Source organism: Lagopus muta, chromosome 9, assembly GCF_023343835.1.
Source record: "Lagopus muta isolate bLagMut1 chromosome 9, bLagMut1 primary, whole genome shotgun sequence".
NCBI lineage: Eukaryota > Metazoa > Chordata > Aves > Galliformes > Phasianidae > Lagopus > Lagopus muta.
The window spans coordinates 16289311-16317174 of NC_064441.1; the positions used below are offsets into that span (position 1 = coordinate 16289311).

Here is a 27864-nt window from a genome sequence, read left to right on the forward strand (position 1 = left end):
TTGGGACTGTTGCTTTCCCAGGATTTGGTTTGCCCAGTGCTGTAGATCAATACTCCTCCAGGAATTAAACAGAGCAGCATTCTTTGTACAACCCTGATCTTCAGAACCTTCCCAGGTTGATTTTTTGCTAATTTTTTGTTTCCAGGATTTCTAATGGCACTTGCACTGCACAGGAAGTTCTAACAACTGTCCTTCCCACTATCCTATCTAGTAGTTACTCCATTTAGGGTTTTGCTAATTGACACAGCTTTTGAATGAATAATGCACTACTTTTCAGTATCTAGCATAAAACCAAACTAATGAAACCCCTGTGTGAGTTTAATTACGTGCCACCTATGATGTAATCAGTTACTGACACCATGAGCTAAGATTTTAATTTCAGGATTTGTGTGTTTTGCGAAGCTTAAGGCTGTTCCCCAGTTTGTCCCTCGTCTGTTTTTTCTTTTTTTTCCTAACAAACTTGGGGTAGCTTTGGCATTCCAGCAGCACTGTGTGCAGAATATAGTTCTCTTTCTCTTCAGCTCTATTTATGGTTTTTAATTTCCTGAGAAGTCTGCACGTTGCAGTGAAGGAAGGTGGGTTCAGTTCAGTTCTGGTGAGTGTATCTGTGAGAAGAGCAGTGAGTACGAAGGCCCAGCAGAACCTGGTGTGTCGCTCGTTAATACCCCTTACTTTTCCAAAATCACAAAGCATCTTTTCTTCCACTCAAGAAGAGGATCATTGGCAGAGTACCTTAGAGCCATGGATGTCCAGGTGCTGTCAGAGCAGTGTCCTCCACAAAGGACATCTGAACTGCAGGCTCAGGAGGGCACGTTTGGGATCCAGCCCACAGGTGCTGCTGGAGCTCATCACTGTGGTGTATCACAGTGGGAGCAAAGTGCTCATGCTTCTCTCTCCAAGGTTCTTGGCATTTGGATGGTGGGTGATTGATCTGAGAAACCCAATTGGCAAATTCTAACTCTGCTATTACTGTAGCACTTCAGAAGCCAGGATGAGATAATGTGGCCAAATCTATCTGTTAAAATAGCAAATGCTGCTTTGGGAGAATGAGTCATAACATTTATTTATTTATTTGGTTGAGAAGATGCTTCAGTATTTCCAAAGCATGTAAGTGATGGGGCAGAGGCTTTTATTTGTCTGAATTTCAAAGAAGCTTTTAAGGCTATTCTTTACAGAATCTAATATTCTTAATGCTGAGAATGAGCGATGAAGGAAGTTATTTAATACATATATACATCATCTGGATTTCTGTGTTCAAAGTAAGAAGTAACTGTGTGAGACTGAAAGAGAACAGCATTAAGATTTGTTGCCTTGGGTAATGAGTCCCACATTTGCCCCTTAGTGGCTCATGCCTGGTGGCGCGGTGTGAGCGTGAAAAAGGAGCAGTGAGCAGGAGTGGGTTCTGTCAACAGGTATAGGCATGAAGCGTCAGATGACAGCTGTCCTTCACTATGTGAGAGGAAGGGTTGCCCCTGTGGGATACTGATAGGAGCAGAATCAATATTCAGTATCGTTTCATTGATTGTTGATGTGTTATTACATGAGGTTGAACAGCTGCACAAGCCAAGAGATTTGCAGGGCAGAGAAGCAGAAAGTAAATTCATTGATCCTGCAGACTTTAAGAATGGTGTGACTTCTCTCATCAATTAGCTCTTGAAGCACATGCAGACATGTCCCAGCTCCTCTGTGGGCAGAAGGATTGGAGAAAGAGAAGCAGTAGTTGGGTGTTTGCTTGACTCGAGGAACGGCTTAGATAACAGGACATGGGCATCAGCTGAGGGCTTTTCATGCATCCTTGCTTTGATTTGGTAGCTTTTATTTCCCTGTGGAAGGAGCTGGAGAAGGAGTTTGGTTTGTCCTGGCAGCTTGGCAGGTCCCCATCCCACCCAGCAGCACGGGGGGAGCACAGGCTGCTGCAAGGGGTATGGTGAGACTCCCTCCTGGGGCTGCTGCTCTTCTGGGGGGAGCAGCAAATGGTGTGGGTGAGGTGGAACTGCCCTGGGGATGGTAAGTGGTTAGATAGCTCCAGACCAGGTGTTTTGAGAGGCTGGGGAAAGCCCTGCTTCCAACATCATGATCTGTTTTAATGACTAGAGGTTACTGGCTCCTGTTTCTTGCTCAGGTTCCCGCAGAGCTGTGCTGCGTCCCAGCACTGGGGATTTCTGCAGGTGCTGGCTGGACCTGTGCCTGGGAAATAACAGAGTAATTCCCAAAAGTTTTCAGCCCTGACTGGAGTCACAGGACCCTGCTTACACATATGTGCCTGGTGCAGGTCCTAAAGGAGGGCTCTGAGAGCTCCAGCAATCTCTGACGGGGCTGGGTGGCCCCTTCTCTCTACTGCTCTCAATCCACTGTAATGCAGCAGAGCATCCCTGTTAGCTTCTTGAGGCTACAGAATTTATTTTTGTTTATCGCAGGTCAGATTCTAACCTCAGCTGGAGGGAAGAGTAACAGCAGCATGACCTGCTTTGTGACCAGAGGCTCTAAACCTGCTCAGGTCAGAAAGCTGCTGACTAATTCCAAATCTTAACAAATTGCTTATAGCAGTAGAATTTCTTAGTGCAATCTACAGCACAAAGTACGTTCGCCCTTCTTGTTTTAATCATTAAAGTTTAAGCATTTAGAAATGCTGCTGATTTTTAAGTGATTGTAATGTTCAGGCAGATTTTTATAAATTGCTTTCCAGTGAAAGCCTTGTTTTCCTGTTTGCTTTGAACTGGCATTCGTACATACAGGAAACGCATACACAGTATTCTGCCATGTTTCTGTTGGCAACTATTAAGTTATCCTTGTCAGAACATGCCAACAGGATTTCTTAGCAAGCTAGTGGGAAGAAAACAAACAGTTCTCAGACTAAACAGACCCCGTACTTGAGCTGCAATACAGATCTCTTGCTAAATGTTATGTAGATTTTGTAGTCTTCTGGTTGAAAGCAATCATTGGAATTGTGGGTTGCAGAGTCAGATCTCTGGAGTTACTCCACGCCTGCATTGCATTAACAGACGTCATGATTTGGCCTTCAGAGTTGGAGGGCCAGCACCTGAAAAGATATTGGTGCCAAGAGCTGGTCCCCAGCAGGGAGCAGCCAGGGCAAGTCATCTCCTGGTTGTGCAAAGTCTTCGTCACCCTCATCTCAGTGCAGTTTCTGATGTGATCCATAGGGAACTGTGGTCAGCCCTCAGCTCCTATAGTGGGTTTAATCAAAATGAGAGCAGTTCTGGTGCTAAAACTGACACACACATCCCAGAAAATAGCCGTGCTCCTTATGGATCCTCAGCAGTTGCTGCATGCCTCCAAGAACTAAAGCTGGAGTAGGATGGTAAATATACAGCACTCTAATAATTCTCAACTGCTACTATTTGTTGCTGCTAACAGCCTGGGTTTTTCTGCAGGCTTTCGATTTGATGCAAGTCAGAGCCAGCTTTTGTGGTTTGGCACGATTTGCAGTGCAGGTTCTTTTGGGAGAGGCAAGAAATGAAAACTTTAAAATAGAGGAAATATTTAAAACGTAATAATGCAGTGTTAACAGTCTTTAAAATCTCATTTTCTAGCCCCTTCCTTTATGAATACTTCATTATAAACATAAGTGATGTGGGCTGGTCCCTAAGTCTGAGAGCTTGTCACTTGTTTTTCTTAGAGCTCAGAGGTTCTGTGTGGTGGAATCTGGAAGAAAGGAAAGATGTGTTTTGGGATGAAGATGTTGTAGGGGAGTCCTGTGGCTGAGCTGGTCCTTTTCCTAAGCAGCATCATGTCTAGTACGAAGGAAGGTGTGGTTGCAGAAGTGCTGTGGCTGGTTAGAGAGACTGAGGAAAGAGGCTGAGCTCAGCTGTCACATCACTTCACGTTCTGGCAGCCAGGGCTGTCAGATGTGGGTGAATAACCTTGGGCATTTTTCTCCAGTGGTGCAGACTTAAAGTCTGTGCTCTAAGTGCCAAGGCTCGGAAGGGCTGGCCCAACTCCTGGCCTGTCCCTGTCTGCAGGCTGGGAGCGGTTCCTTGCCGGTTGTCATTCCTTGGGGAGGGAGAGGCGGGCGCTGGGAAGGCAGAGGGCTAGGGAAAGCCTTGGGAGGCTTCCAGTGGCTTAGTTGAGCGATTGGCATTCTGAGTCCTTCTCCAAATCCCATCCTGGCCCAGTTATTGCTTGTACAAATGTTTGCTCCACGTATGCACAGAGATTAATGAACAAAATTGCGATACGTACACGGTTCATTTTTGAAGAGCACATCCAGCCTGCAGTTGTGCTGGACCCCAGAGAGTCGTGTAGCTGTCATCCAGCAGCAAGGAATGGTGCCAGCCTCCAGCTCAGTTCCTCAGATGTGCTTTGTGCGTGCAAACAGGTTCACAAGTGTGAAAACCTTTCGAGAGCTCATCCTTATGTGCGTATATGGGTTACGCATATGCTATACATATGTTTGGAAATTTGGTTGTGGTAAAATTTTCTGTGTTGCTTGCAAGGGATTGGTGGCAGCACCGCCACCCCTGTGCTCCAGTAAGGGGTGCAGTAGTGATTGTAGTGATCTGACTGGGCAGGAGGTGGGGTGAGCAGCCTGGGCACGGTAAGAAGGAGGACTGGGGTTTTTGGAAGGAGCAGAGCTGCTTTCTTTGTCATTTAGGCTGGTACGTGTAGCTGAGAGGGGCTGGGTGCTTTTGCCCACACTTGCAACTGCGGCAGTTAGGAGAATAAGTGGCTCCCTACATGAAAAGAAGTGTCAGAATCTGGCCTGGAGAACATGGTCTTTAGAACCGATTAAAAACATATTTGATTCTCTGTGCTGTATATCCTTTTCCTGCTGTGAGATTATTTGGTAATATAATTTACAAAATGCCATGCAGAAAACCCACGGTATTGCAAAGTAAATATTTGAAGAGAAAACACAGAATGTGCCAGGTTTCCTTAAATGCTTTGTTCCAATTAGTACAAGATCTTTTATTTTCTTGTTTTGATTTCTAAAGGACTTCTCTTCAGTGTGAGATTCTCAGAAATCTTTCTTTTTTATAAAGTAATTAATAATGGAGCAGGCTTTTAGTATCTACCCTGGAAGGTAAAAACCCCTAATCACAGTAACATCATTAGTGCTTTCAAGCATTTAATTTTGATGCTTGACAAAGCACATGGCCATTGATAAGAACAAATAAGTGTTGTTGTGTGCAATTGAGGGAAAAAAGAAAAGCATGAAAACCCCTAAGCTTCAAGTAATTAAATTTAAATATGTTATTTGAATTTAGCTGAGATAATGTACAAACTGTGGGTATATTTTTCAATCAGTGAAAGACCCCTTGAGTAAACATGATCCATTTAAATTCAAATCATGGGGAGTGGAAAGTAAGCCCTACTGTGGTTAAGAAGGCATCTTCACTAGAAGACCGGGCATTGTGTATCTGTGCTGTGCGAGCACTTGCGTTCTGTGTAGTTTCGTAAAGGGCTGTGTTCACTCATGGCCTACATGCCAGAGACTTTGTTGCATCTATTTATTCATTTATTTAGTTAGTTAGCTCTTTTCTTTCCTCTCCCCCCCCCCCCCCCTCCCCCCGCCCTTAATTTGAACCGGTAATGAAAAACTGACACTGCCATTTCCATCCTTTAAAGTGCCTCAAAAACGGTTATAATTCAGCACTTACTAGCCTTGGGATATGACTTTATGGCATTTGGGTGAAGTTTTTGCAGTACATCTGTGCCTCTTTCTCTCTCTGTAGGCCACAAGCTCAGAACTTAAGCAGTAATAAAACTACTAGTAGGTGTTTAATGGCAGGTTATTGAGGAAGTAGATAAAAGAAAATTGCAACATTCACATCAGTAGGGAGTGGATTTTTTTTGAGGGAGAGGAACTGCTGAGCTTTGAACTAAGAAAGTTACACTCTCTGCTTGTTCAAGGGGACCCCCTTGGAATACCAAGATGCCTCATCATTCTTCCCTGGGAAGTGGGCTGCTCTGGTGGCACTGCTGTGCTGCGTACTCTGCCTGCACGTGTGGAGTGGAATAATTTGCTGTTACAAGCAGTGATAGTTGGGAAACAAAGTTTTGCTAAGTATTCCTTTCTAAATATCAGGGAGTAGGGAAGAAGAAAGTGCAAAAGGTGAAAGACAAAGAGGTCTTCCATTCTGAAGGGAAAAGTATTATGGGATCTTACTGTGAATGTCTTAGTTGCGTACACTGCTCATTTGGGTCAGGCTGTCCACAATGTGTTTTGTGTAGGAATGTGTGTCTATAATGAACAGTTGTGCATGAACATGTAAGAGAAGTTTCTGCCTCTGATTCTGCTCGTGATCAAAGAATCATTTTACAATCTGTTACACGTTTATCTTCACATCATCCCTAAAAGGCCATTTGAAGGTATAAGGCAGAAGAACAAAGAATGTAAATATTTTGCACGAGCTCACGCAGAGGGCTGTTCCTGCTGCAGGGATTGCTGTGATGAGCTGGCATGGTGATGTCCTGTTTGTCCACCACACTGCTGAGGCCTTCTGTGTGTAGAGGACTGAGGAGACCCAGAGCTGGTGTTCTCTAAGAAGGCCTGTCTTCTGGTGTGGCCTTCTACTGACTGGCCATCTGGTGGATCATGGAAGACACAAATAACAACTATAGTAACTGTGGTTAATCAGCCCATTTCCTCAAGATCCTTGAGGTGCTATTTTGTAGGATAGACCAGTATAGGTCTGTACTGCAGAAATGCTGACGGCCTCCTAGATGGCCTCTTATCATATATTCCTTTGTCCCGTAGCTGGACTTCAACACTGAGGATTTCTGCAGTGTATGGAGAATCAGGATATACAGCCAAAACAAAAACTGGGAAGGAAATTGGTCATCAGCAGAGACAGAAAAATAGATTTAAAATAGGATAAAGTTGCATAATGATTAATATTTGACAGATGCAAGGGACAGGAAGGTGAAAGTAGGGCCAATCTTACAATTCTCATAGTGAGAATTTAGAAAGGAATTGATGTTCAAGCTCTTTCCTGTCCCAGAGGCCAGAAGCACATTTATTGCTGTATGGAGTAGTGCCTCACATCAGCTGTCCATTTTTGAGAGATACGAGGAAGCACATTTGAAACTATGAACCTGATCGTCTTCCACCAGGAGTGGAAGTTAATATATATTCTTGGGTGGTAAACGGCTATTTTACAGCAGAGTAGCAATGTGTTTTCATCCAGCACTTACCAGCCCAATATTGAAGGATTCGGTAAATTCCAATCTAAAAGCCTGCAGAAATGAAATGGAAAACTGGGGAGGGTGAAAAAGAGGATGAAGGAAGGAAAGTGAACTTTCTGTTTGCAAATCTTGAGGTCAGTATGGCATAAGTGGAAGATTCTTGGTAAAAAGAATTGCCTGTCTGCCCTGCATGAAGCACGGATTAACTAAGCAGATTGCTCTCCGGTTGGTTTATCAGTAATGTCATGTGTGGTGTAGGGTAACAAACCCCATTTCTAATTTATTAGCTGAGCAGTGTTCTTACTGCAAGGGGGGAAAAAAAGTCCTCTGCTGAGGATCTGTGAGATTATTAAGGAGGTTTGCAGTCATGCCACAGATACAACTTGATGGAGCACACCTGGATCCTCCCTGTTGGCTGTGTTTATAGTCTCCTCTGTCAGCCAGTATTTGCCTTTGCATGTGAGAGACAGGCAAGAAAAAAGAGAGAAAGGTTCTGGAGGCATTTCTAACAGAGATGCCAAACTGTCAAATAGTAAATCAGGAAGCAGCTCCCTGATGGTTTCACATCAAGAGGAGACACCCTTTTGTGACTTTGTGGCGTCTGCTGGTTATTTTCACTTCTATCAGAACTGTCTGATATGGTCAAGTAGGTTTGAGGCTTTCAACATTCAATTTTCCTTTCATTTATTGTGACTGTTTTATTTATTTGTCTTTCTAGATAGTTTTCAAGGAGATGTGTTTCAAGGATACTTTTTTCTCTCTTTAACGCTTTCATGGATTCTCGTCCCAAAGTTCAGGGTAGAAAAAGAAACAAAAAGAAAGGGAAAAATGGGGGGGGGGGGGGGGGGGAATCAATATGTCTCCAGCTTCAAGAGACAAAAGAGGAAATATATTCAATTTAGGAAGACCCCTAATCTCTGGTTATACAGGACAGCTTTGTTAGATAAGATTAAAAATTTCATGAATGTCCTTCCTTATCCCTGGGGATTCTGCCATTTATACCAGCTATTGTCAGCATCAAAAGAGCTTGATAACAGCTGGCCAGAGACGTGACCACACAGCAACACAACAGCAAGAGAGGGGCAGCCGTGTTCATAAATCTTTGGAAAACCTGTTCCCCCAGCACAGCCGTGAGCCTGCTGCTGTCACAGTCAAAGGGAGACGGCATTGTCCTCCCACCAGCCAAAAACCTGAACTTCAGCATTAGCGGGGGCCCTATTGAAAGTGCAGGGTGCACAGTGAGATGTTTTCCATTATCATCTTTGTTGCAGCCCTTATTACTGCACGTAGATACAGTTTAAAGGATCTTTGAGTAAAGCTTGTTGATAAGTAGAGTTTTCACAGAAATCATGCAGCCTTTCTCCTTGTCAGTGCCATTCTGCTTTTTTTATTCATCACATCCATATGGTATCACATGGGGCAGGACCAGGTTATGCCAGTTTCATGCATGGGGACTGATCTCCAATATCTTCTGACAAGGGAGGAGCGATCAGAGCCAAAATCTGGCCTTGGTTTGCAGACACTGTATACAAACAAGGGCACAAGGGCAAATCAGGAAGCACAAAGTGGCCCAGACTCTTTGAAAGATGAGTTTCCTGGTTTTTGTGGGAGGCTCTAAATTCATGCATGTTCAGCTTTATTCTGGTTTTACTTAATTCAGAGGCAAACTTTTCTCAGGGTTGAAGGACATCAGTCCTTCAGAAATTTCACAGTTCTTGTAGAACGAACAGCTAATCAAGTAACGCCAATTAATTTCAGGAGATGGAAGAGGAGAATCATTATGGACCAGAACATGAAGACAAGTCTATGCACTGTGCATAGCAAAGGTTAAAAAAAATAAGGCAGAATCTGTTACAGTCTTTCACCCTTTGGTGGAGGTTTGTACCTGCCTGCCATAGACATCATGCTGCTTAGGAAACTATAGCATTAGTCCAAAGCCTACCTGTCTAGTATCACTCAGAATCCAAGAACGAGCTTTATTAGAAATTAAATGCAGTTTTGTTGGAGAAAACAAGAAAAATACTAAATACTTTCAACTCCCACACAAGAAAAACAGTTTCTGAAAGTGCTTATGTTGCAATTAAAAAAAATTTGCCTCATTAAAAATAAATTATTGCTTTTCTTCTTTCTTTTTTTTTTTCTTTTCTCCTTGTCAGCACCATCCCCAATTGCATTGATCCAGGCTAAAGAGATAACGAGGCACAGTGTTGCCTTGGCATGGCTGGAACCTGACAGGCCAAACGGAGTCATCCTGGAGTACGAAGTCAAATACTATGAAAAGGTACTGTTAAAAAAAATAGACAAACAAGGAGTTCTGTTTGGATCTGGGGAGAACTTTTTACTTTGTTCAGTTTCAGTGTTATTTCCAGATAGAATTCCATCATTTGAAACCAACTAGATTCAATTTAATAACATTCAATTAAGGATTTCATACACTTGAATGGTTGCTTGACATAATAAGACCCATCAGCTGTTGCAGCTGTATGGCATGAGTATATTTTGTTATTTTTTCTTACCTAGGAATTAAGCATTTGTAGCAAGCGTGTTTATAATGAGAATCAATAATGTTGGGCAGAAGTGAGAGTTTAGTTTTACATCATAGACAGAAGTATAATAATGAAGCATATAAGACAGTAATAATAATACAATCTGTTTGCCAATAGGTTCTGCTTCAAAGTGATGGTGTGGGCTGGATGGCTTTTAATAGAGAATAAGGAAAGAAAATTACATTCTTCATACTTTCCATGTTAGAAGGAGAAGTTATTCCTACAAATAACTTCTCAGCTATGGAACTATGGAAAAGGCTATTTTCTTTGAAGGTCCTTTGCAAAAGTGAACAATTTCCTGCTGTTGCTCACATGCTCTCTCTCTCTCACACACATGCATACTTTTTTTTTTTTCCTTTTAATAAAGGTAATCACTTACTTGCCTCCCTAACACAAACAGGAAAAGGCAACTGATTTTCAGGGAAGGTAGATTAATTCATTTTTTGATGGATTTTCCAGACAAAAATGAAATAATTTTAAAGACTGAGCTTTCTGGAAGACATTTTCTGTGCCTTTTTTTTTTTTTTTTAAATCTATTATCAGTTTTTTTATATGGCTTCTGGCTTGTAGGAAGAAAAAGAGAGTGCCAATGAGTAAAATGTTTGCTCATCAGGAGGCTCATATTTGAAGGCTTGGCTGTTTTCCAAAGGATTTCATTGTGTGATTTCTTAAGTAATCAGTGATATATGAGCATCACACCTACCATCTTATCACTCCTTTTTTGGCTTGCTCAGTGCTGGGGGTATTGAGCAAGGCGGACAGCAGCAGCCCTCGGGACGTATTTTGAGAATTCCGTGGTTGTTACTCATATTCTTTCATCATCCTTTTGGCAAGGAAGTGGGATTCCATGGTTCACGGTGCAGTGAGGCATTTTTACTTGGATCACCGCTGTGTTCTTTTCTTGTCAGGACCAAAATGAGCGCAGCTATCGCATTGTGAAGACAGCCTCCAGGAATACTGACATCAAAGGTTTGAACCCCCTAACTTCATATGTATTTCATGTGCGGGCCAGGACAGCAGCAGGATACGGAGACTTCAGTGGGCCGTTTGAGTTCACAACTAACACAGGTAATAACATGCCTGCTGATGTCTTTCTTTTCCTTGAGTGAAGAGTGGAAATGTAACTGAGCTGCATACGAGGAGTTTCCTAGTGTGTTGGCTGCCTAGATTATAGTATATTTATTCTGGGAAAGCGTTCCTCCATGGCCACATGACTATTAAAAATGTGGCAAATCTGACCTTAAACATCCATTCGGATATATTCTCAACACTAACAATGACAGTACTTCCGTGTGGCAGGAGGAGGCACGAGCTCTGTAAATATTTAGAAGCCATCGATGCTGGAGAGATTTATGTACCTATTTTGTTAAATGTAAATGTAGATGTTTGCACATGTTTTTGGAGCATCTAATAACTTTTGCAAGCTATTGGCATAGATCAGTAAGATGTCCAACATCAGCTCTCATACTTGCATTTGCCCTTGCACAGTCGTGTAGAGACAGAATGCTTGAATTATGTTGTCTGTACAACCTTTCTTTTTGTCGAGGGAACATGCAGATTTCCCCCCAGAATGTTTACTTTCAGTGTCAGGAAGGCGATGTGACCAAGCCTGTATTATTTTGGAAACGGGCTTGTTTAAATCTATTTAAGGTCATGCCAGTCAGTGGCAACATCCTTCAGGATGTTAACAGCTGAAAATAATCAATCCAGCAGGAAGATAGGAGACATTTTAAGACAACTTATTCTCTTATCAGTTGGGGAGTGATCATCTGTCTCCACTGAGAGAAAAAGAAAGAGAACAGTGAAAAGCAATTAGGAAGGTGAAAAGAAATAGCCATTATACCCTCTGAGCAACACCGAAAGAAAGAAGGAGAATGAGTCCTTGTTCCCAGTGAACTGAACTTCCCAAAATCATTATCAAACATCGTGTCCTCAGCTAATTAGGGCTCTCTTGGAAAACTGTGTCAAATGACTATATAATAAAGGTCTGAAAGTAGATTTGAGTAGGACTATAAACTGCCTTCAAAGGACAGAAAGCCTCACTGAGTGCTTCCTAGGTTGATTTTTTGAGTTTGTTTGACACTAATGCTATCGTTTTGGTTTCCAGTTCCTTCCCCCATCATTGGCGATGGTACCAATCCCACAGTGCTGCTTGTTTCAGTGGCTGGCAGTGTTGTTCTTGTGGTCATTCTCATTGCAGCCTTTGTCATCAGCAGGAGGTAAGAACTTAAGCTTCTCTCTCTCCCTATTTCTTTCATGAGGGAGCTTTTTGTCTCCTCCAAACAAAGCTAAATTCTTTGATTAGCATCATAAACAGTACATTTGCATTACAAGCCTTCTCCCATGTAGCTTTGATCTTCTCAACATTTGTACCACAGCGCATGTGATGTAATAGCAATAGTTCCAGCTCTATTTGCTCTTGAAATGCAAAGCTGATTCCAATAACTGGCATTGAGAATCAAGCCAGCTAGAGATTTGTGGTTAGTGTAATTTGAAGTTAAGTTTAATGCGTATGGTATAGTAGATTTTTTGGACTGACTCCTGGTACACAGGGAATAAACAACCACACTGTTGTGAACTAAGCTATCAGGCTGCTGTTCTTGTGATTTTCTCATAATCTGTATGAATCTGTATTACCTTTGGGTTAGTCCTTCCAGTGTGTGGGGAAATGAGTGTAAAACAGAAGCTACAGTCATTCGGTATCATAGGCAGTAAACAGAATGAGTCGATGGTTACTTGATCAAAGCAGAACCATAACCTACCAAGTATTTGTTCGCACCCCCACATTCAAATACTGCATCAGGAGCAGCCCTGCAAATGGGAGGACAGTGTAGCAGAAACACAGTGGGTTTCTGTCTTCAACTTAGTGTTCAATGCCATTTAAGATGATCAGCATGATTTTGCTTCAGTTTAATTCAGAGATAAAATTGGACATATCGTTACTGCATCTGATGCGTGGGATCTGAGGGACACAAGTTTTGTCAATCTCTGATGATCAGTTTAATGGCATCACCTATAAATATGCACAAACTCCTCTTGATTTACTCTCTTACCTTAAATTGACTTAAAGAGCAGTTAAGTCACTATGGTTATAATATCTGGAACGTAGTCAAGCATTGTAATAGCTTTCTGTGGGTGTTCACCTCAAAGCCTCCATGCTGGCAGTAAGAAGAGCAGAACATATGAAAATGTAATGCAGAGAGACAGTTTTATTAAAAGCCGTTGCAACAGAAAATAGCATCACTGAGCTTGATGACTTAATCTCCCTTTTGCTTTTATTGATCACTTCATTATTTAAGGCAGGATTGATAGCAGGATACATTGGATTTCTAATTATGAGTCGCCACCTTGGAGAATTGAGCCTGTCGAGTTGCTTTGAGATGATTCCTTTCCCTCCTCCCCCTATAAAAAAATTGTCACTTCTCAAGGCTGATAAACACTGCTTGGTGATTGGCCCTCAATGGATCACTTCTTAGAAAATGAAATGTCAACCTCTTGCCCTCATATTGATTCTCTTTAGTATTGGCCATAAAGCTGTCAAAGGAAAGGCTGCCAGGAGCCAGGTAGCTGACGGACTTGCTGGAGGGGGTGCCTGCTCAACCAGGTCTTCTCTCCATTCAGGCTGTCTGTTTGGTTCTCTCTCCCCACAAGTGTTTAAGTTGGAAAAAAAAAGAAAAAGAAGAAAAAAGAGGAAGAGCAGGTGAGCAGTAGAGAAGTAAGGTTGGTCCAGGCACTGGAGGTGGCAGAAGTGGTCTGGTGGTAATGGATTCAGAGATGTCCCGTAGCTTTTTACTGGCAGGTCTCAGGGAGGCTATGGAAGGGGAAAGACAGCAAGAGGAATGAAATACTAGGGCAGTGAAACTGCTCTGTGCATACTAATGTGCTGTGTTAATTAATAGCCTTCCTCAATACACTGCTCTCCAGTAGCTGTAAGTAGTTCTCAATAAACAGAATCTGTTTTAATATTCACTTTTACACAAATGATTTTAACCACTTTACCAATGTCATTTAGAGGTGTGCGCTTTGGGGACATTTCATGATGTTCCTGTACCAGCTGAAGTTAATAGCAAAATAATTATACTTTGTTCCAAAATTACTTCAGCTGAGAAAATGTTTCTTTGTCTATAAAGTCCCCGTGAGGAGATTTTGTAATATTTCCATGACCTAGAAGTCATATTTGTACAATCAGAATGGTGCTTTGGCCTGTAGACATGGCCTCTCTGCATCCGTGTGCCAAATGTAGGAACTGGACATATGCTGGTGATGTCCAGTTTTGAACCCTGGGTTATTATTACTAATTTAGCATTAAGTTTTTTCAAGCAATTACTCAAATCCCAAAACTCATCTTTTCAACTGAATTTGTCAAAGGACTTTGCCTTCAGGCAGCTCAAGCTGCTTTGGTCTGTCCTCCAACCCGTTTGTGTCAATGTGAGAACTAATCTGCCTCAATGTTTAAGTTTACTGAGGTTAAAATGGACAGAATGATACAGCAGGAGTGCAAACATTTCTAAGTCCTACGCTACAGGAACAAGAAATAAAATTGAAGTACTCAAAATAGAGTTTTAAAGGAAGTTTTGGGGAAGTGTAAAACAGTAAGAGCCACTTGCTGGAGGGCACTGACTGGAGTAAGTTGGCTGTACAGAATCCTTTGGCCATCCAAAAGTTTCGATCAGAAATTCTTGTGACAGATTGCTTTACCATGTGCTTCACAAAGGTAGCTGAATACAAATGCCTGCCTTTTGCTCCTGCTTTGGGCTCAGCATGCTCCACCAGCCAGGTGCCTGAGCACTGCATACTGCAGCTCTCTTGTTTTGGGTGGGAAGGTGGAAGTGCAGTGCTGGCTGGCGCACAGGCTCCCTGCTGCCTCACCCCAGTGTGTGCTAATAGCCTCTGGCTGGGCACAGACCTTCCCCCTTTGTATCTCCAGGCCCCACCTGTAGGTTTCCTTATGCTTCTGACCCCTGCAGCTTCTGAAAGCCTCTGTGTTCTTTTCCTGAATACCTCTATTTAATCACCACCACCCAAATCCCTGTAATTAGGGAATTCAAGCCTGTGACAAAGGCTCCCTTCTGCCATTCAGGTGAGCTGCCCCGAGCAGCTGCCCGCTTGCCCCATGGCGTGGGGACGAAGGCTGACGGGCGGCTGGGCAGCCTGGAGACAATGGCAGACAGGAGAAGCCTGCCGTGGGCCAGCCAGGAAAGGTCACCAGGTGACAGGGGCAGAAGTGGAAGTAGGTGGTTAGTTTGGAAGGCATTATTTAAAGTTAATAAGCTACAATTATATTGCTTGAACAGTAATCCCTTTGTTTCCCTCTGCTTTTTGCACTTTGGATTCTTTGGGTTTTCATGGGGGAGTTATTTTCATCTGTTGTTAGGACCATCTTATTTAAAAATAAGATTAAAAGCATCTTCACATCCTTAAAACACATTCGTGCAAACCTGTTTGTGTTTTAGTTTTTCCATCTGTATCTGAAGAGTAGTACTATGAATTTGAAGGGATCCTACTTAAAATGCAGAATCTTGAGGGTTTTTTTTCTTCTTTTTTTCTTTCTGTGTTATACCAGTCTCATCTCTGCAGTCCTCTTAGTGACCTGGCCTTGCGTGGCACTTGGTGAGATTTGCCCTCCTTATTCCATTCAGTAGCAGGGAGCAGTCCTGCTTTGCTCAGCTCTGTTGCACCAGTGCTGCAAGTCCTCAGGCAAAAAAATAGTTTACATTGGTGTTTGGATCCAGAGTGGTTTTTAATGAAGCTCTCTTTGTGATTTGGAGCCATTTGTGTTTTAACTGACTTTCATCAAGATAAGAAGCTCCCAGCCACTTAAGGTTGGATGTGTACTTGCATTTTTATGTCTGAACACAAGGCGTGTTGATGTTGTTGGGGGCTGTAAGGCTTGGTTCAAACATCAGGTAGTCTTAGTATGTTGAACCAAATCTGTTTCCTTCTGTTCGTGAGTAATTTGTAGGTCTTATTTAACCGCCAGCACCAAAAGGTTGCTGGGACGTGGCCTGTTAGCTGAGAGTGATGGGAAGCTGCCATTCCCGCAGGCCAGGCGCAGGGCAGGAAGGAGAGGCTTCTTGCTAATGGGCAGAAGCGTTTTGCTGGCAGGAGGGGAACAGTGAAACTTGGAAGATTTGCTGAAACTGAGACTGTTAAAGTCATGTGTTTTCTCCAAATGTTAACCCCTTCTAACTTATATCTGCTGGTAGCCTTTCTCTCATCCACTCCCATTTTCCTCTTCTACCCATTTCAGAGGCCTAACCAGTTCACCCCAGCAGCCTAGTGGGCTCCTGCTCCACCCTGGGCAGCAGCTTGCATGTCGCAGGCAGTGCCAGTCTCACTGCCCTTTGTAGGGGATCGGTTTTTCCATTTTCTTTCTGTCTTCACTCCAGCCCAGACTCCTGACAGTAGCTAACAAGGGTCTGATTTGCTTCTGATTTAGAGTGGACCAAGCTTGCTGAGGAGTAAGCAACAGCAATGCCTTTTCTCTGTCAGTGTCTGTTCTTATGCCTGGTTCTGAATTTTCCATGAGTACCTCAAATCAAATATCTCTACTTACTTACCATTAGAGGCTGGAGAGCTTCAAATTTCAGTACACAACTGTTGGAACTGGCTCCTCGATATCCTCCCTATCAGATTAACCTCTTGTGTTAACTTTTCTGAATGCAACTTGTCCATTGATGTTTAAAGCTGAACTAATTAAATACATAACTGGATACAAAACCATATGTGTAAGTGTAAAAATAATAATCACTATCACAATAATAATCATTATTAAAAATAATATAACTAACATAATGTAGTGCATTATTGTATCCAACTCAAGTTATCAGAAGAGCTCTGCAACCAGAGTTCTTTATCTCCGTCAACTGTGCAGTGATTAAAAGAATAAACAATTCTTCCGGACCTGCATTTGTGATAGTGGTTTTTTTTTCCCCACCATCCTGATTTCTATGTTAATAGACTGCTTCCTTCTTTAAATTTGCAGTTGCAGAAGGGTGTTGGTATTGGCATTTGCCTAATTAGGTTTAAAATCAGTCTACCAAAACACTTCCCTTGTAAAGGCTTGATCTATATATGGTAGTGCTAAAAAGCAATTAGCACCCATTTTGCACAGCATTGCAAATGTACATTTGAAGAGAGAAGGTAGCTGGAACTCAGGCTTTCTTTGTTTAAATGTGAGATGCAAATACAGAGGTCTGTGTTTCCCTTGATGCTTTGCTGATGCCACTAACAGCAGTTTGAGGAGTCTGTTACTCCTCTGGAAAGTTGTGTCATGAGCTGTTGTAGGGAAGCTGCTGAGCACAGGTTCTGTCATGTGCGAACTGGTCAAGAAGACAGAGCTTGTCTCAAAGTAAGATATTTGAACTGTAATGCCCTTTTTTTGTTGTTTTGTTCTGACAGGCGCAGCAAATACAGTAAGGCTAAACAAGAGGCAGATGAGGAGAAGCATTTGAACCAAGGTAAAAGGCAGTGGTGCTTGTTTAGTCTTGATTTGGTTCAGAAAACATGTCCCATGTTCTGTTGTTAGGCAAATAAGGGATGACATTCCTCTTGAGATGAATGTGTTTCTGTTTTCCTTACTTGCATCCATCCTCTTTCAAAACTAGATGCTTTAGTAACAGGAAAAATAGAAGAATTTGTGTAAAACTTTTTTGAGTTGGGAGAAAATTCACGAAATTGTTCCATTGTTCATTTCCACTGAAATATTTCTGTTCCTGGCTGGTGCTGTCTAGACATGGTTTTTGCCCACAACATTTTGCTAAGGCAGGTTTTGGATGGGCAAGAGGCGGTCCTGCAGGAGAAGAGATGTGAGCTTTGCTGCCTTCATTCCATGACTGAATGCTACTCCTACTTCCATATCAGTCATCTGTGTACCAAACCTGGGACCTGTCTTAGAATTGCTTGATTCCCATAAAGGGAAATGTGATGTGTTTTATTCTTACAGGTGTATAGCCAGACTGATCGCCTCTTAAAATGGCAGTGATTTATGAAACTAATTTATTGGCAAAAGCCTGATTAAGTCAGTATTGGGAAATAATTAAAAAAATGTACACTGAGGAAAAATACATTAAGTCCTTCCTTCTCTAATCAGTCATTCCTGGCTTACTGTACACTTTTATTGTGCAGACTTTTGCTGTTGTATATCATTAAGACTTCAGTCTCATATGTTCTGTGTTCAGCAGCATGTAGATCAGTGACTTCAAATAAAACATTTCTGCCTTGCAGGTGTCAGAACATATGTGGATCCTTTTACATATGAGGATCCAAATCAAGCCGTGAGGGAATTTGCCAAAGAAATTGATGCCTCCTGCATAAAGATTGAGAAAGTTATTGGTGTGGGTAAGTGCCAGAACTTTTTGCATTTTTTGCAGTAAATATAGTTTTAAATTTGCTTTTGGAAATGTGAGGTCCTTTGATCTTTGTGTGACAGTTCCCCAGAATGAACTGCTGTAACATTTTGGCAATAAAAGCGCATGCTTCATGCTCATGACCATGGATTCTTGTGGCTTTTTCCTTAAGGGGAATTTGGTGAAGTATGCAGTGGACGACTGAAAGTTCCAGGAAAAAGAGAGATCTGCGTGGCTATCAAGACTCTAAAAGCTGGCTACACTGACAAACAACGGAGAGACTTCCTGAGTGAGGCCAGCATCATGGGACAATTTGACCACCCCAATATCATCCACTTGGAAGGTGTTGTTACTAAATGTAAGTAGGTCATTTTCATGACAAGGCCAATTTGGAAGTCACTGGGAAATTAGAGTGGTTGGTTTTTTCTTTTTCTTTCTTTTTTTTTGTTGTTTGTTTATGCCGTCTTTCCTGTGAAGTGACAGATGGAACAGATCCACTGATAGCTAATAGGAGGAAATCAGCGCAGGACAAGTCATTAATCTTGTTGTCAGCTATAAATGGTTTTATGGTTTCAATTGATATTCTATCTGTAGGCAGCTTGTGGAAGAGTTGTAGGGGGAATTAATATGGTAGGGGTTGGCTTTTTTTCCCCTTCTTGCTATGCCAAGCAGGCATCTTTCACATCTTTGCTAGCCTGAGCTGATTGTTACAGGATAGGCAAAAGCAGATGGTGAGCAAAGAATTTAAAATAATTGGGAGAAATACCAAAACAAAACTAAGGAGTCATGTGTTTAAGGTACAAAGCACAGATGTAAGGAGCAAGCCTTTGAAATGAAGTTGTCTGTTTTAGTGTGAAACTTGCTTATTTGTTTTCTGTGATTGTGTGATAATTCTCTGTAAGAATTACCTGGCTGATCTTTTTTGTTTGGTTGTTTTGTGTTGTTGGTTTTTTTTAGTTTTTTTTTCTTTCCTCGTTTTTTGTGTGTGTTTGTCTGTGTAAGTCTGTTATCATTCACTGTGCCATGAACCCTGCCTTAGAAAAAGAGTGGCAGAGCTTACTGAATTCTATTTCCAGGGTAGAACTGAAAATACACCTGTGAGACAGATGCACTCGGGTGTGACTTCATAAAGTGCCACTGAGATGGTGTAGTTATTGTCTGTACTCCAAGTGCACTAGGTAGCATGTTGGCAAAACCTCACACAGGTTGCTAATCCTGAAAGACCCTTTGAATATATAGAGCCTCATTCTAGGGCAGCAAAGAAAGCAAACAGTAGGCTTGTAAGCTGCTGCTAAAGCAAGATCTGAATGCTTACTCGACCACTTGTGTTTCTGGACATTAGTGCTCCTTCTCCTCTGTAAAAGAGGCAATGTGAGAATTTTTATGTTGAATCCCCCCTAGCTTGAACCCTCCCTTAGCTGTTCGAGCTCTAGCAGTTATAAATGACTAAATGTACTTGCATAATGCAGTTGTCACTGATTAAAATGATTAGAAATTTCACTGAGGAGGTGGCAGCCTGACCCAGGAATGCTTCATTGCCTTGCTCACAGCAAGCACTGCTCCTGCACCAAGCTGGCTTGCTTACCTCAGAGCTGGTGTGTTCAGTAAACAGGGCTACTTAAGAAGGCATCTATCTCAATTTCTCCATAGGTTTTCTGAATGCTGTGATAAATGAATGCATTTAATGAACTGAAAATTAAAAAGTGAGATAAATAGTGGAGTGGATGGGGGTTGAGGGGAGAGAGGCAGCAAAAAACCATGAATACATTATTGGCTGCTAGTCAAGTACTTTAATAATTGACTCACTGATGGTAACTTCTCCTCTCTCTTTCCCTGTACTCTGTTAAAGAAGTGCCTGAGTAATGAAATTACGTGTTAATGCACTGAAAGAGTCTCCCTTTCTTCCTTTCTGTGTTGACATAGTGCCTTTTGATTGAGGAAGGTTAATTAAAACTCATTTAGCTGTATTTGTTCAGTGGAAGGGTTCTGGTCACAGTTGCAAAGGATAAATGAAACAGCGACGTATGCAGATTTGGTTGGAGTTTTTTCTCTTTTTACCCAAGAATGCTGGCAAAGGTGAATGAAGGATGTTGTTTTATCACATCTCTTTCCTTAAAGGTCACTAAGCCCTACATTCAGAATAGTTTGCCTTATGTCATGCTATCTCTCCTTTGCTTTGTTCATGCAGATCAGAAAGGGTTCAGCTACCAGACTGGCATTTCATAGGCAAACGTGCCAGTTTGCATGTGACCAAAATATGCTGCTGTAATAAGTACAAAAGCTAAGTTTCTCTTGGGCACTTTGTTTTATGTAGGAAGAAACTCAATAGTTCTGATAGCTGAAGCAAACAATTGGCTACTGTGCCAGCCTGGAGTTCCCTTCAGGTGGATTTGACAGTGTTTGTCTTGGGACTGTGTGTTTGCCATTGTGCCTTTGACAAATCACTTCTTTATATCTCTTGCTACTCAATTTTAGAATGGATTTGATATTAGACCTGTTTTTGCAACTGTCCAGATGCTGAATATGGACTATAATTAACCCCTTTAAATAATTAGTGCTACTTGTATGTACCTGTTTCCAGTTTCAGCATCATATGACTTTGTAAAGCTCTTAAGGCAACATCAAGCATTACTTATATATCTGGTGTTATTTTTAGGTAGCAGAATGTCTAGAAAGCATCTCCATGTTAGCAAACTTGCATCACATCTCTCATCAGATTGCCCAGAGTTGGTTCTCTGTATTGCAGCATGGAAAACTGAATGCTGCTGAAGCTCTGTGCCCCACATATGACACATTTCATTGAATCATTTTTCCTGTGGTTGACTTCATGAAGCAAATGGCTTTGGCTCATTCATAAATAACAAGAGATACGCGATACAAATTTGAGACAGGGAAAGTTGAGAGGAATTGTCTGTGTTTTGCTTCCTTGTCTTCGAGTACCTTGTAGCTGCTGACAGCTACTAACTTGCCTAAAGCGTTGATCTTTCGAAAGAGACGGGTAGACCAAAGCGTTCATGAATTCCATTTTGGAAAAGGAAGACTTTCTTTTCTGCAAGCAATTTAATTACACTAAAGATCTTTGTCAGGTTTGAACAGATCTTTGTTTCCTAGCTCTTGATTATCAATTCATATATTCCTTAGAGTCTGGGGGCCACTTCAGTTGAAGACCTTGTCAGTGAGTTATCTGTAGAGATAACCTTCCAGATGGGGCCATTTTAATGTCCCCAACCTGTAATATTTATTCATTTGCTCCCCACAGCTGAGGCGTGAGCTTGGTGGTTTTCAAATTAAATTAGATTGTGCAGGACAGGTGTCTTGGCTGTAAAATAATGTGCAACCCATTTTTATCCCATTAACATCAGTGTTCATCAAGGAATTGTGTTTTTCTTTCTGCACTCTAGGTAAACCGGTGATGATCATAACCGAGTACATGGAGAACGGCTCCTTGGATGCCTTCCTCCGGGTAGGTGATTTCTTCATAATAAGCCAAGGAAATTTTATACTGGGAAGCATCTTCTGTCTTCTGTTTTCTTCTTCTGGTTCTGTTTTACAAAGGGATGCTGAAAAGTCAGTATTTTAAAAGAAATTGTGTTTGTACTTGGAAAATTCTGTTTCTTTGCTGATACAGTTCCTATCAAAATACAGAATAAATGTAATGTCGATGGATATATAACAAATGTGATGTTTAAAGATGTTTAAAATAGCAAGCCCTTAAATAATCCATGTTTAATGGGAACAGTTTTGATGTGTTCCATTTCTGAAAGCATTGCAGTGCTGTAGGCTCATTAAAACTGGATGTATTGCAAACCGGATACCGCATCAGTAGAAGCTGTGACAAAACCTCCGAGTTGTACTTTACTGGTGAATTATGGACACCAGTCTGGAGAGTGAGGAAATAACTGCATTTTATTTGAGATAAGATGGGGATCCAGAGATATGCTCTTTGCCAATTTCAGCAGTGGCAATAATGTAGCTTTTAGCTTAATGCTCTGTGATTTTCTTCCTTCCCCATGTACAGAAGAATGATGGCAGATTTACAGTAATCCAGTTGGTGGGGATGCTTCGTGGCATCGGCTCAGGAATGAAGTATCTGTCTGACATGAGCTATGTGCATCGGGATCTAGCTGCTCGAAACATACTGGTCAACAGCAACTTGGTCTGCAAAGTGTCTGACTTCGGCATGTCTCGTGTCCTGGAAGATGACCCTGAGGCAGCTTATACCACACGGGTAAGGAGGGGAAGGAAGTGCCCTGTGAGTTTTCTTGCCTACTGGTATTTTTTCTGACTGTGTGGGAGATAACAGTGGTTTGTTTTAAAATAATCTCAGTCATAAATGAAAACCTATACTGGAATATAAAAATAAACATCAGTCCGGACTCTATAGCTATCATGCACTGATGCAGTGTTATTGCCCCATCAGTGGCTGCATTGGTATTTCTTCGCTGAGAATATGACCCATGTGCTCCTCTGTTTTTTTTAGTGTGCTTGGAGTTTGTGACAAGAATCTGATGCCAGGAATTAGAGCTTGGGCTTCTATTCCTTCTTGTGATATTTATGATATCTACAGACACGCATAATTTGCAAGTGTGTAGTCTCACTGAGATTTAATACAACAAGGGCAGATATGCTATCCCCCAAAAAATCCACTTTTGCCCATTGCAAAGCTGGTCTTCGGTTTGACCCCAAATAATTTTGGCTGGAAAAAGTATGGGGCCTGCATTCCCAAGAGTAGATTTGGTACATGCATTTTTGCCTCACTTTTTGTTTATTTGTTTGTTTCTTTCCTGTTTTGCCTGTGTTTCAGCATCCCACTGTTACTAATTTTGCTAAGACATTTTCATATGCTGCATGTGGAATAGTGCTTAATGCAAGTACTTCTGGCCACAAAACAACATCCTGACCATTACCAGCTTTGTACCAATATCCCTGTAATTAAAATGTTTGTGGAAAAGAGAGTCAGAGTTTATAAAGTCTCTCTTTAAAATTCCTTGTTTTCTTCATTTTTACATATCTACTATTCTCCATCTGTTCTCCCTAGCACAGTTTGTTTGCAGTGCTCACATTTTACAGTTTAATTCCAACACTCATCCTGTAATGGTTTCACATTCATTATGGGGAATGATAGACTCATGTTGTATTAAATGCTGGCCAACCTTGATATTTCTCACTCATAAGAGTGGGCAAGTGGAAAAAGCAGAAGCAGAGGTCTGGGAAGATGAATTCAGGGAAATAAAAGTTTAGAAAAAAGGTACAAAGGCAAGAAAGAAATGATTGAAAAGCTTCCCTTTGAATTCAGTGAGTGCAGATACAGTATTATGTTATTTCTTGAGTAAACCAGAGGGAATCGATGCATTTGCATTACAGTGCATTGTCTTCATGTGTTATCAGTAATGAAGGATCAGGAAGCTTTGGATAAACTCCACTGTACACAAGCAGCTAAATAAAAAGAACTTATTGACAGTTTTTAGAATGACAGCCACGTATAAGCAGTATCTGTGCATCTGTTTCTGAAAGGAGGAATAGAGCTTTTTCATAACCAGAGATAATGCAGTAAAATGCAATTGTTAAAACATTCCTTCTTAAGAGAATGGTATGTTTTTCTCCACATTAGCAGTATAGCTCATTAAAGTGAGCCCCCTGAGGCAATTACTGTTAGAAACTGATTCACAAAGGGCCTGATGAGCCAGAAGGAGGACACCTTTTGGTTTCAGTTGCCTTTGGAACAAGTCCATATTAAATACTTGAGAGAGTTACTGGGACAGTAAACCATTAAGTATGCACATGCTGCACTCAGTTATGGATAAAAACTGTCTACAGGATTGCTGAGAAAAAGCCAATCAAAATAAACTTAGTCAAAAAAGCAAATGAAAAAACCCTAAAAACTTTGTTCGCTTTAAGCCATTTCCCAAATGGAACAGCAGGAAACCAAAAGCTCAATTAAAAACACCTTGTGTGCTAGCGTAAACAAAAGGAGAAATCTCTGGCTTGGGGTCTGCTCAGCTGAGGCAAAATCAGATAAACTGGATGGAGCGAGTTCCTTTTCAAAGAGTACAGGACCTCAATGGCCCAGATCAGGTGCCCAAGCATTTTTATCTTTTTAAATGAAGTATTGGAGCAAAAGGCAGCTCTCTCCAGCAGGTATTGAAAGTGTGGTCTGGTCTGGAGCTCCTAGCCAGACTGGGAGAGCCCAGAGGCTTGCTTGCCTTCACACTTCTCTAAAAGGAATTGGGATATTGCCCATGGGAAACACTACGGTATTCATAAATCTTCCCAGTTTATCCTCTCTTTAACTTTTTGAAAAACAAAACGCTTATAATCCCATTTCTTTCTGAAACAGGCCTAACAGGCCAGACAGGCAAGCAAGGAAATAGTAATTAACAGCATATACTTATTTGTTTTGTCAACCAAATCTCTGAAATATACTTTGTAAAATCCCTGTCTTTTTCTCATGCTTCAATATAGCCCTAAGCAGTGATCTAGTAGAGGACTGATAAAAATACACTTAACAATTTACTGGTTCCCCTCCTTGTGGCTTAAGAAAACAGATGGGCAGCATTGCCTCCTGGTTGTATCTGACAGTTTTATGGCAAAGAAGAAGGAAAGGCCTTTTTAAGAAGGATGCTGGACTGGTGTGCAGGAAGCCATTTTAGATTTGTAATGGCATTGTAGAACAGTGTCAGCCATGCACATTACTGGGTCAGCGACTCACTAGCCTGTGGTTTCTTTTATTTATTACAGGGTGGCAAGATTCCTATCCGGTGGACTGCACCAGAGGCAATTGCCTACCGTAAATTTACATCAGCTAGTGACGTGTGGAGCTATGGCATCGTCATGTGGGAAGTGATGTCCTATGGAGAGAGACCTTACTGGGATATGTCCAATCAAGATGTGAGTCTTCCTCTGGGGCTCCCTCTTCCTTTTCTCTCCCTTTCTTCCCTTTTGCCTTTGCGTTTTCCCTTAGATGTCTGCTGATGTTCTTCCATGTTAATTTGCTACATAGTTGCAAGACATTTACTCCTGGTTTTTAAAAGGTTATCATGAGTGGTGGATTCCTGTTTTGCCAGGGAACCACTACAGTATAAATACTGCACTGAATACTCCAAATGTATTCATCCCTCCTCTATGTCCAGGGAATAGGGGATTCTCAAGTTAGGGCCGTACCTACCAATAGGTAAGGCAAAGAAGAATGGAGGAAAGGAATGTATTTAAACTATTAAATCATAATACTGCAAAAGGAAGGAAAATTTGAACGTTGACTCTAAATCTCAACTTTATTGAAAGTCTATTCCAAAAAACACTTGAATTTTAATAGGGCTTCCTAATAATAGTTAATTCTTAAAACCTAAATATGCCTGGAGAGGATTTTATTGGAGAGAATGTTATTATCTGAAACAACATATATGAAATCCAGTTCTGATTATCAGTCAGAGCATCCTTGCGACAATTGCATAGGTGCCCCCCGAGGACATTAAGGAGCAGCTTTCCTAAATGACCATTCTTAAATTATGTATGTCCTGTTTAAGCGTACCATCTGGACTACTTCATTGTATTCCAAGAGGGACTGTACACAATGGCTTCTATTCCAGAAGAGTATTTAATAACACTATTAATAAGCTTCTGCTAATAGAATTTTTATTAAAATGAAAAAAAAAAAAACAAAAAAACAAAACAAAAAAGCCCCAGCAGTTAAAGTGAGGCATAGATTATCCATAATACTTTTTCCCAGGAGATTTACAAATATACAAAGGAAGAGGGAAATGTTAATCTGAATATATGGTCATGAGAGCAATTAAGTGATTTGACAAGTCATTTGCTTTGTTATGTAGAGCTGAACATTTTCAAAGAGTGTCTAGATGATGTGCATGGCATTTAATCTAAACAGGAGGATATAATTTTAATTTCCTTCTGATGTGAAATGTCTGTTCTGGCACCCAGTGTTGCCTTCCTCTATTAACAGGAAGTCATCAAGACTTAGCAAGAAAATAAAACACCAGATGTGTCTGAGTTATATCAGGCATGTCTACACAACCCAGAGGACCTCTGTGCAACAAATGCAGAGCTAGCATACTAGGCCAATACACATTGCTAATGTACAATGCTAGAAGTGTCAAAAAGCTAGTTTGAACAGGGCTGTCAAAGCCAATAATACTGTCTTTGCATCCACTCTTCAGTACTTGGCGTAGACAGACCATACTTTTTTCCTTTACAATAGTGAGAGCTGTGCTTTTCACATCAGAGCAGAAGTGGATTTTAAATTGTTCTGGATGTCTTTTAAATCAGGAGGCTGCAAAAAGGATCTTACTTCCTGAATTAGTGAGAACCGCTTTCTTTGTGGTCTCCGATGAGCTAGTCATAGCGCAAGCATATCCTGCATCCTGTTCTCCCAGTGGATTTTAGCTACTGATGGACAAGACCAGAATGAAAGAATTTAGTTCAGTTCAGTTTCTATGCACTCCTGGTCTTTGGTCTCCTGGTGAGACCTGCTGTGAGGCTCTCGTTAATTAATTAAAGTTGGAAAGCTTCTGCCCTGTTGTCTCAGAATTGAGTCCTGATTCTGTCCTGTTCTCCTGAGAGAGCTAATAAGCCGTCAGAGTACTGAGCTCCGGAGCAGTCTTTGGAGGGTTTCAAATGGCTTCACCTTGCAGTTTTTCTGGCTCCTATTAAGTATGAGATGCACAAGCAAGCTTCCTTGACAAAGCTGCAAAAAAGGGTCCCCATCTGTGCAGTTCAGGACATAACAGAGAGAGAGCAGGTACTCTGTAGGCCTGTGACAAAGATGGACTAGCCCAAGAGGGGAGGGTGGAGGTGATCTGCTGTCCCCTAGGACTGATGGGGGAATGTTCATCTCAACATACCTTACCCAAAACTGACAGATGTTAAAGATCTGCCAACCTTCAGACTGTCAAGGATGGTTTTCTTTTTTTTTATTTTGTCTTTTCCTTTATCCCATGTGCTCTTTTGTGATACATTGCCCTGCTGTATCTGATGTCTGCTTTGGATGCTTTACCCTTTTAGTTTTGAATTGTTAAGGAGAAATGGCAGTACTGAGACCACCAACTGCTTGATTCAGAGTGCAATTTTCATATTGTTTCATTTAATGGCAAATTTGTTTCCATACTTCAGATCGCCGTAGGATAAATGACAGTCAGATGGTAGATGAGAGTAGTGTCTGATGTTCTCTAATGTCTTCCTAATTGTGCCATTTATAGGTTATTAAAGCCATTGAGGAAGGGTATCGGTTGCCACCCCCAATGGACTGCCCCATTGCTCTCCATCAGCTGATGTTAGACTGCTGGCAGAAGGAACGCAGCGACAGACCTAAATTTGGACAGATTGTCAACATGCTGGACAAACTCATCCGCAACCCTAACAGCCTGAAGAGGACAGGCAGCGAGAGCTCCAGGTCAGCTGTACTTTTATAATGGTGATTTATGAGGGAGCACAGCGGAGGTGACAGGCAGAGCTTCGTGTCACCTAAGCTTCTGCGCTGAAATTAAAGTGTACTCTGCGGAGCCAGACTGCACAGCAGGCATTGCACTGTGCAAGAGAGCAGAAGTCATCCTGGCACGCTGCCGAACACAGCTGGGTACCCCAGACTCTGCTAGCTCTGTGAGAAGGAGAATGAATGAGCAGAGCTGCTGTTGTATCGCACCAGAGCTGACCAGGTTTATAATACAGTTGTATGTCAAAAAAGGTTCGGATGCAGGCAAGCCCTGTTTGCAGCATCTTTCTCTCCCACCTCAGCAAAGAGGCTTCAAGAGGTTTCCTTAATGCAATGTAGCTAACAAAAGTGATGTGGTTTTCTGCAGGAAAAGTACATCATC

At 41.6% G+C, this 27864-nt stretch overlaps 1 protein-coding gene across 1 annotated transcript in view; it reads left to right on the forward strand.

Annotated features, from left to right (window-relative positions):
- The window catches only part of EPHA4 (EPH receptor A4), a 92576-nt gene that overhangs the window by 58288 nt on the left and 6424 nt on the right, over window positions 1-27864 (forward strand). Inside the window, exons 6-15 of the mRNA XM_048954907.1 lie at window positions 9303-9427; window positions 10601-10760; window positions 11800-11911; window positions 17094-17152; window positions 17919-18032; window positions 18213-18398; window positions 21442-21503; window positions 22059-22268; window positions 24779-24928; window positions 27250-27443. Coding sequence (XP_048810864.1) covers window positions 9303-9427; window positions 10601-10760; window positions 11800-11911; window positions 17094-17152; window positions 17919-18032; window positions 18213-18398; window positions 21442-21503; window positions 22059-22268; window positions 24779-24928; window positions 27250-27443 — 1372 coding nt within the window. The remainder of the gene's footprint in view (window positions 1-9302; window positions 9428-10600; window positions 10761-11799; window positions 11912-17093; window positions 17153-17918; window positions 18033-18212; window positions 18399-21441; window positions 21504-22058; window positions 22269-24778; window positions 24929-27249; window positions 27444-27864) is intronic.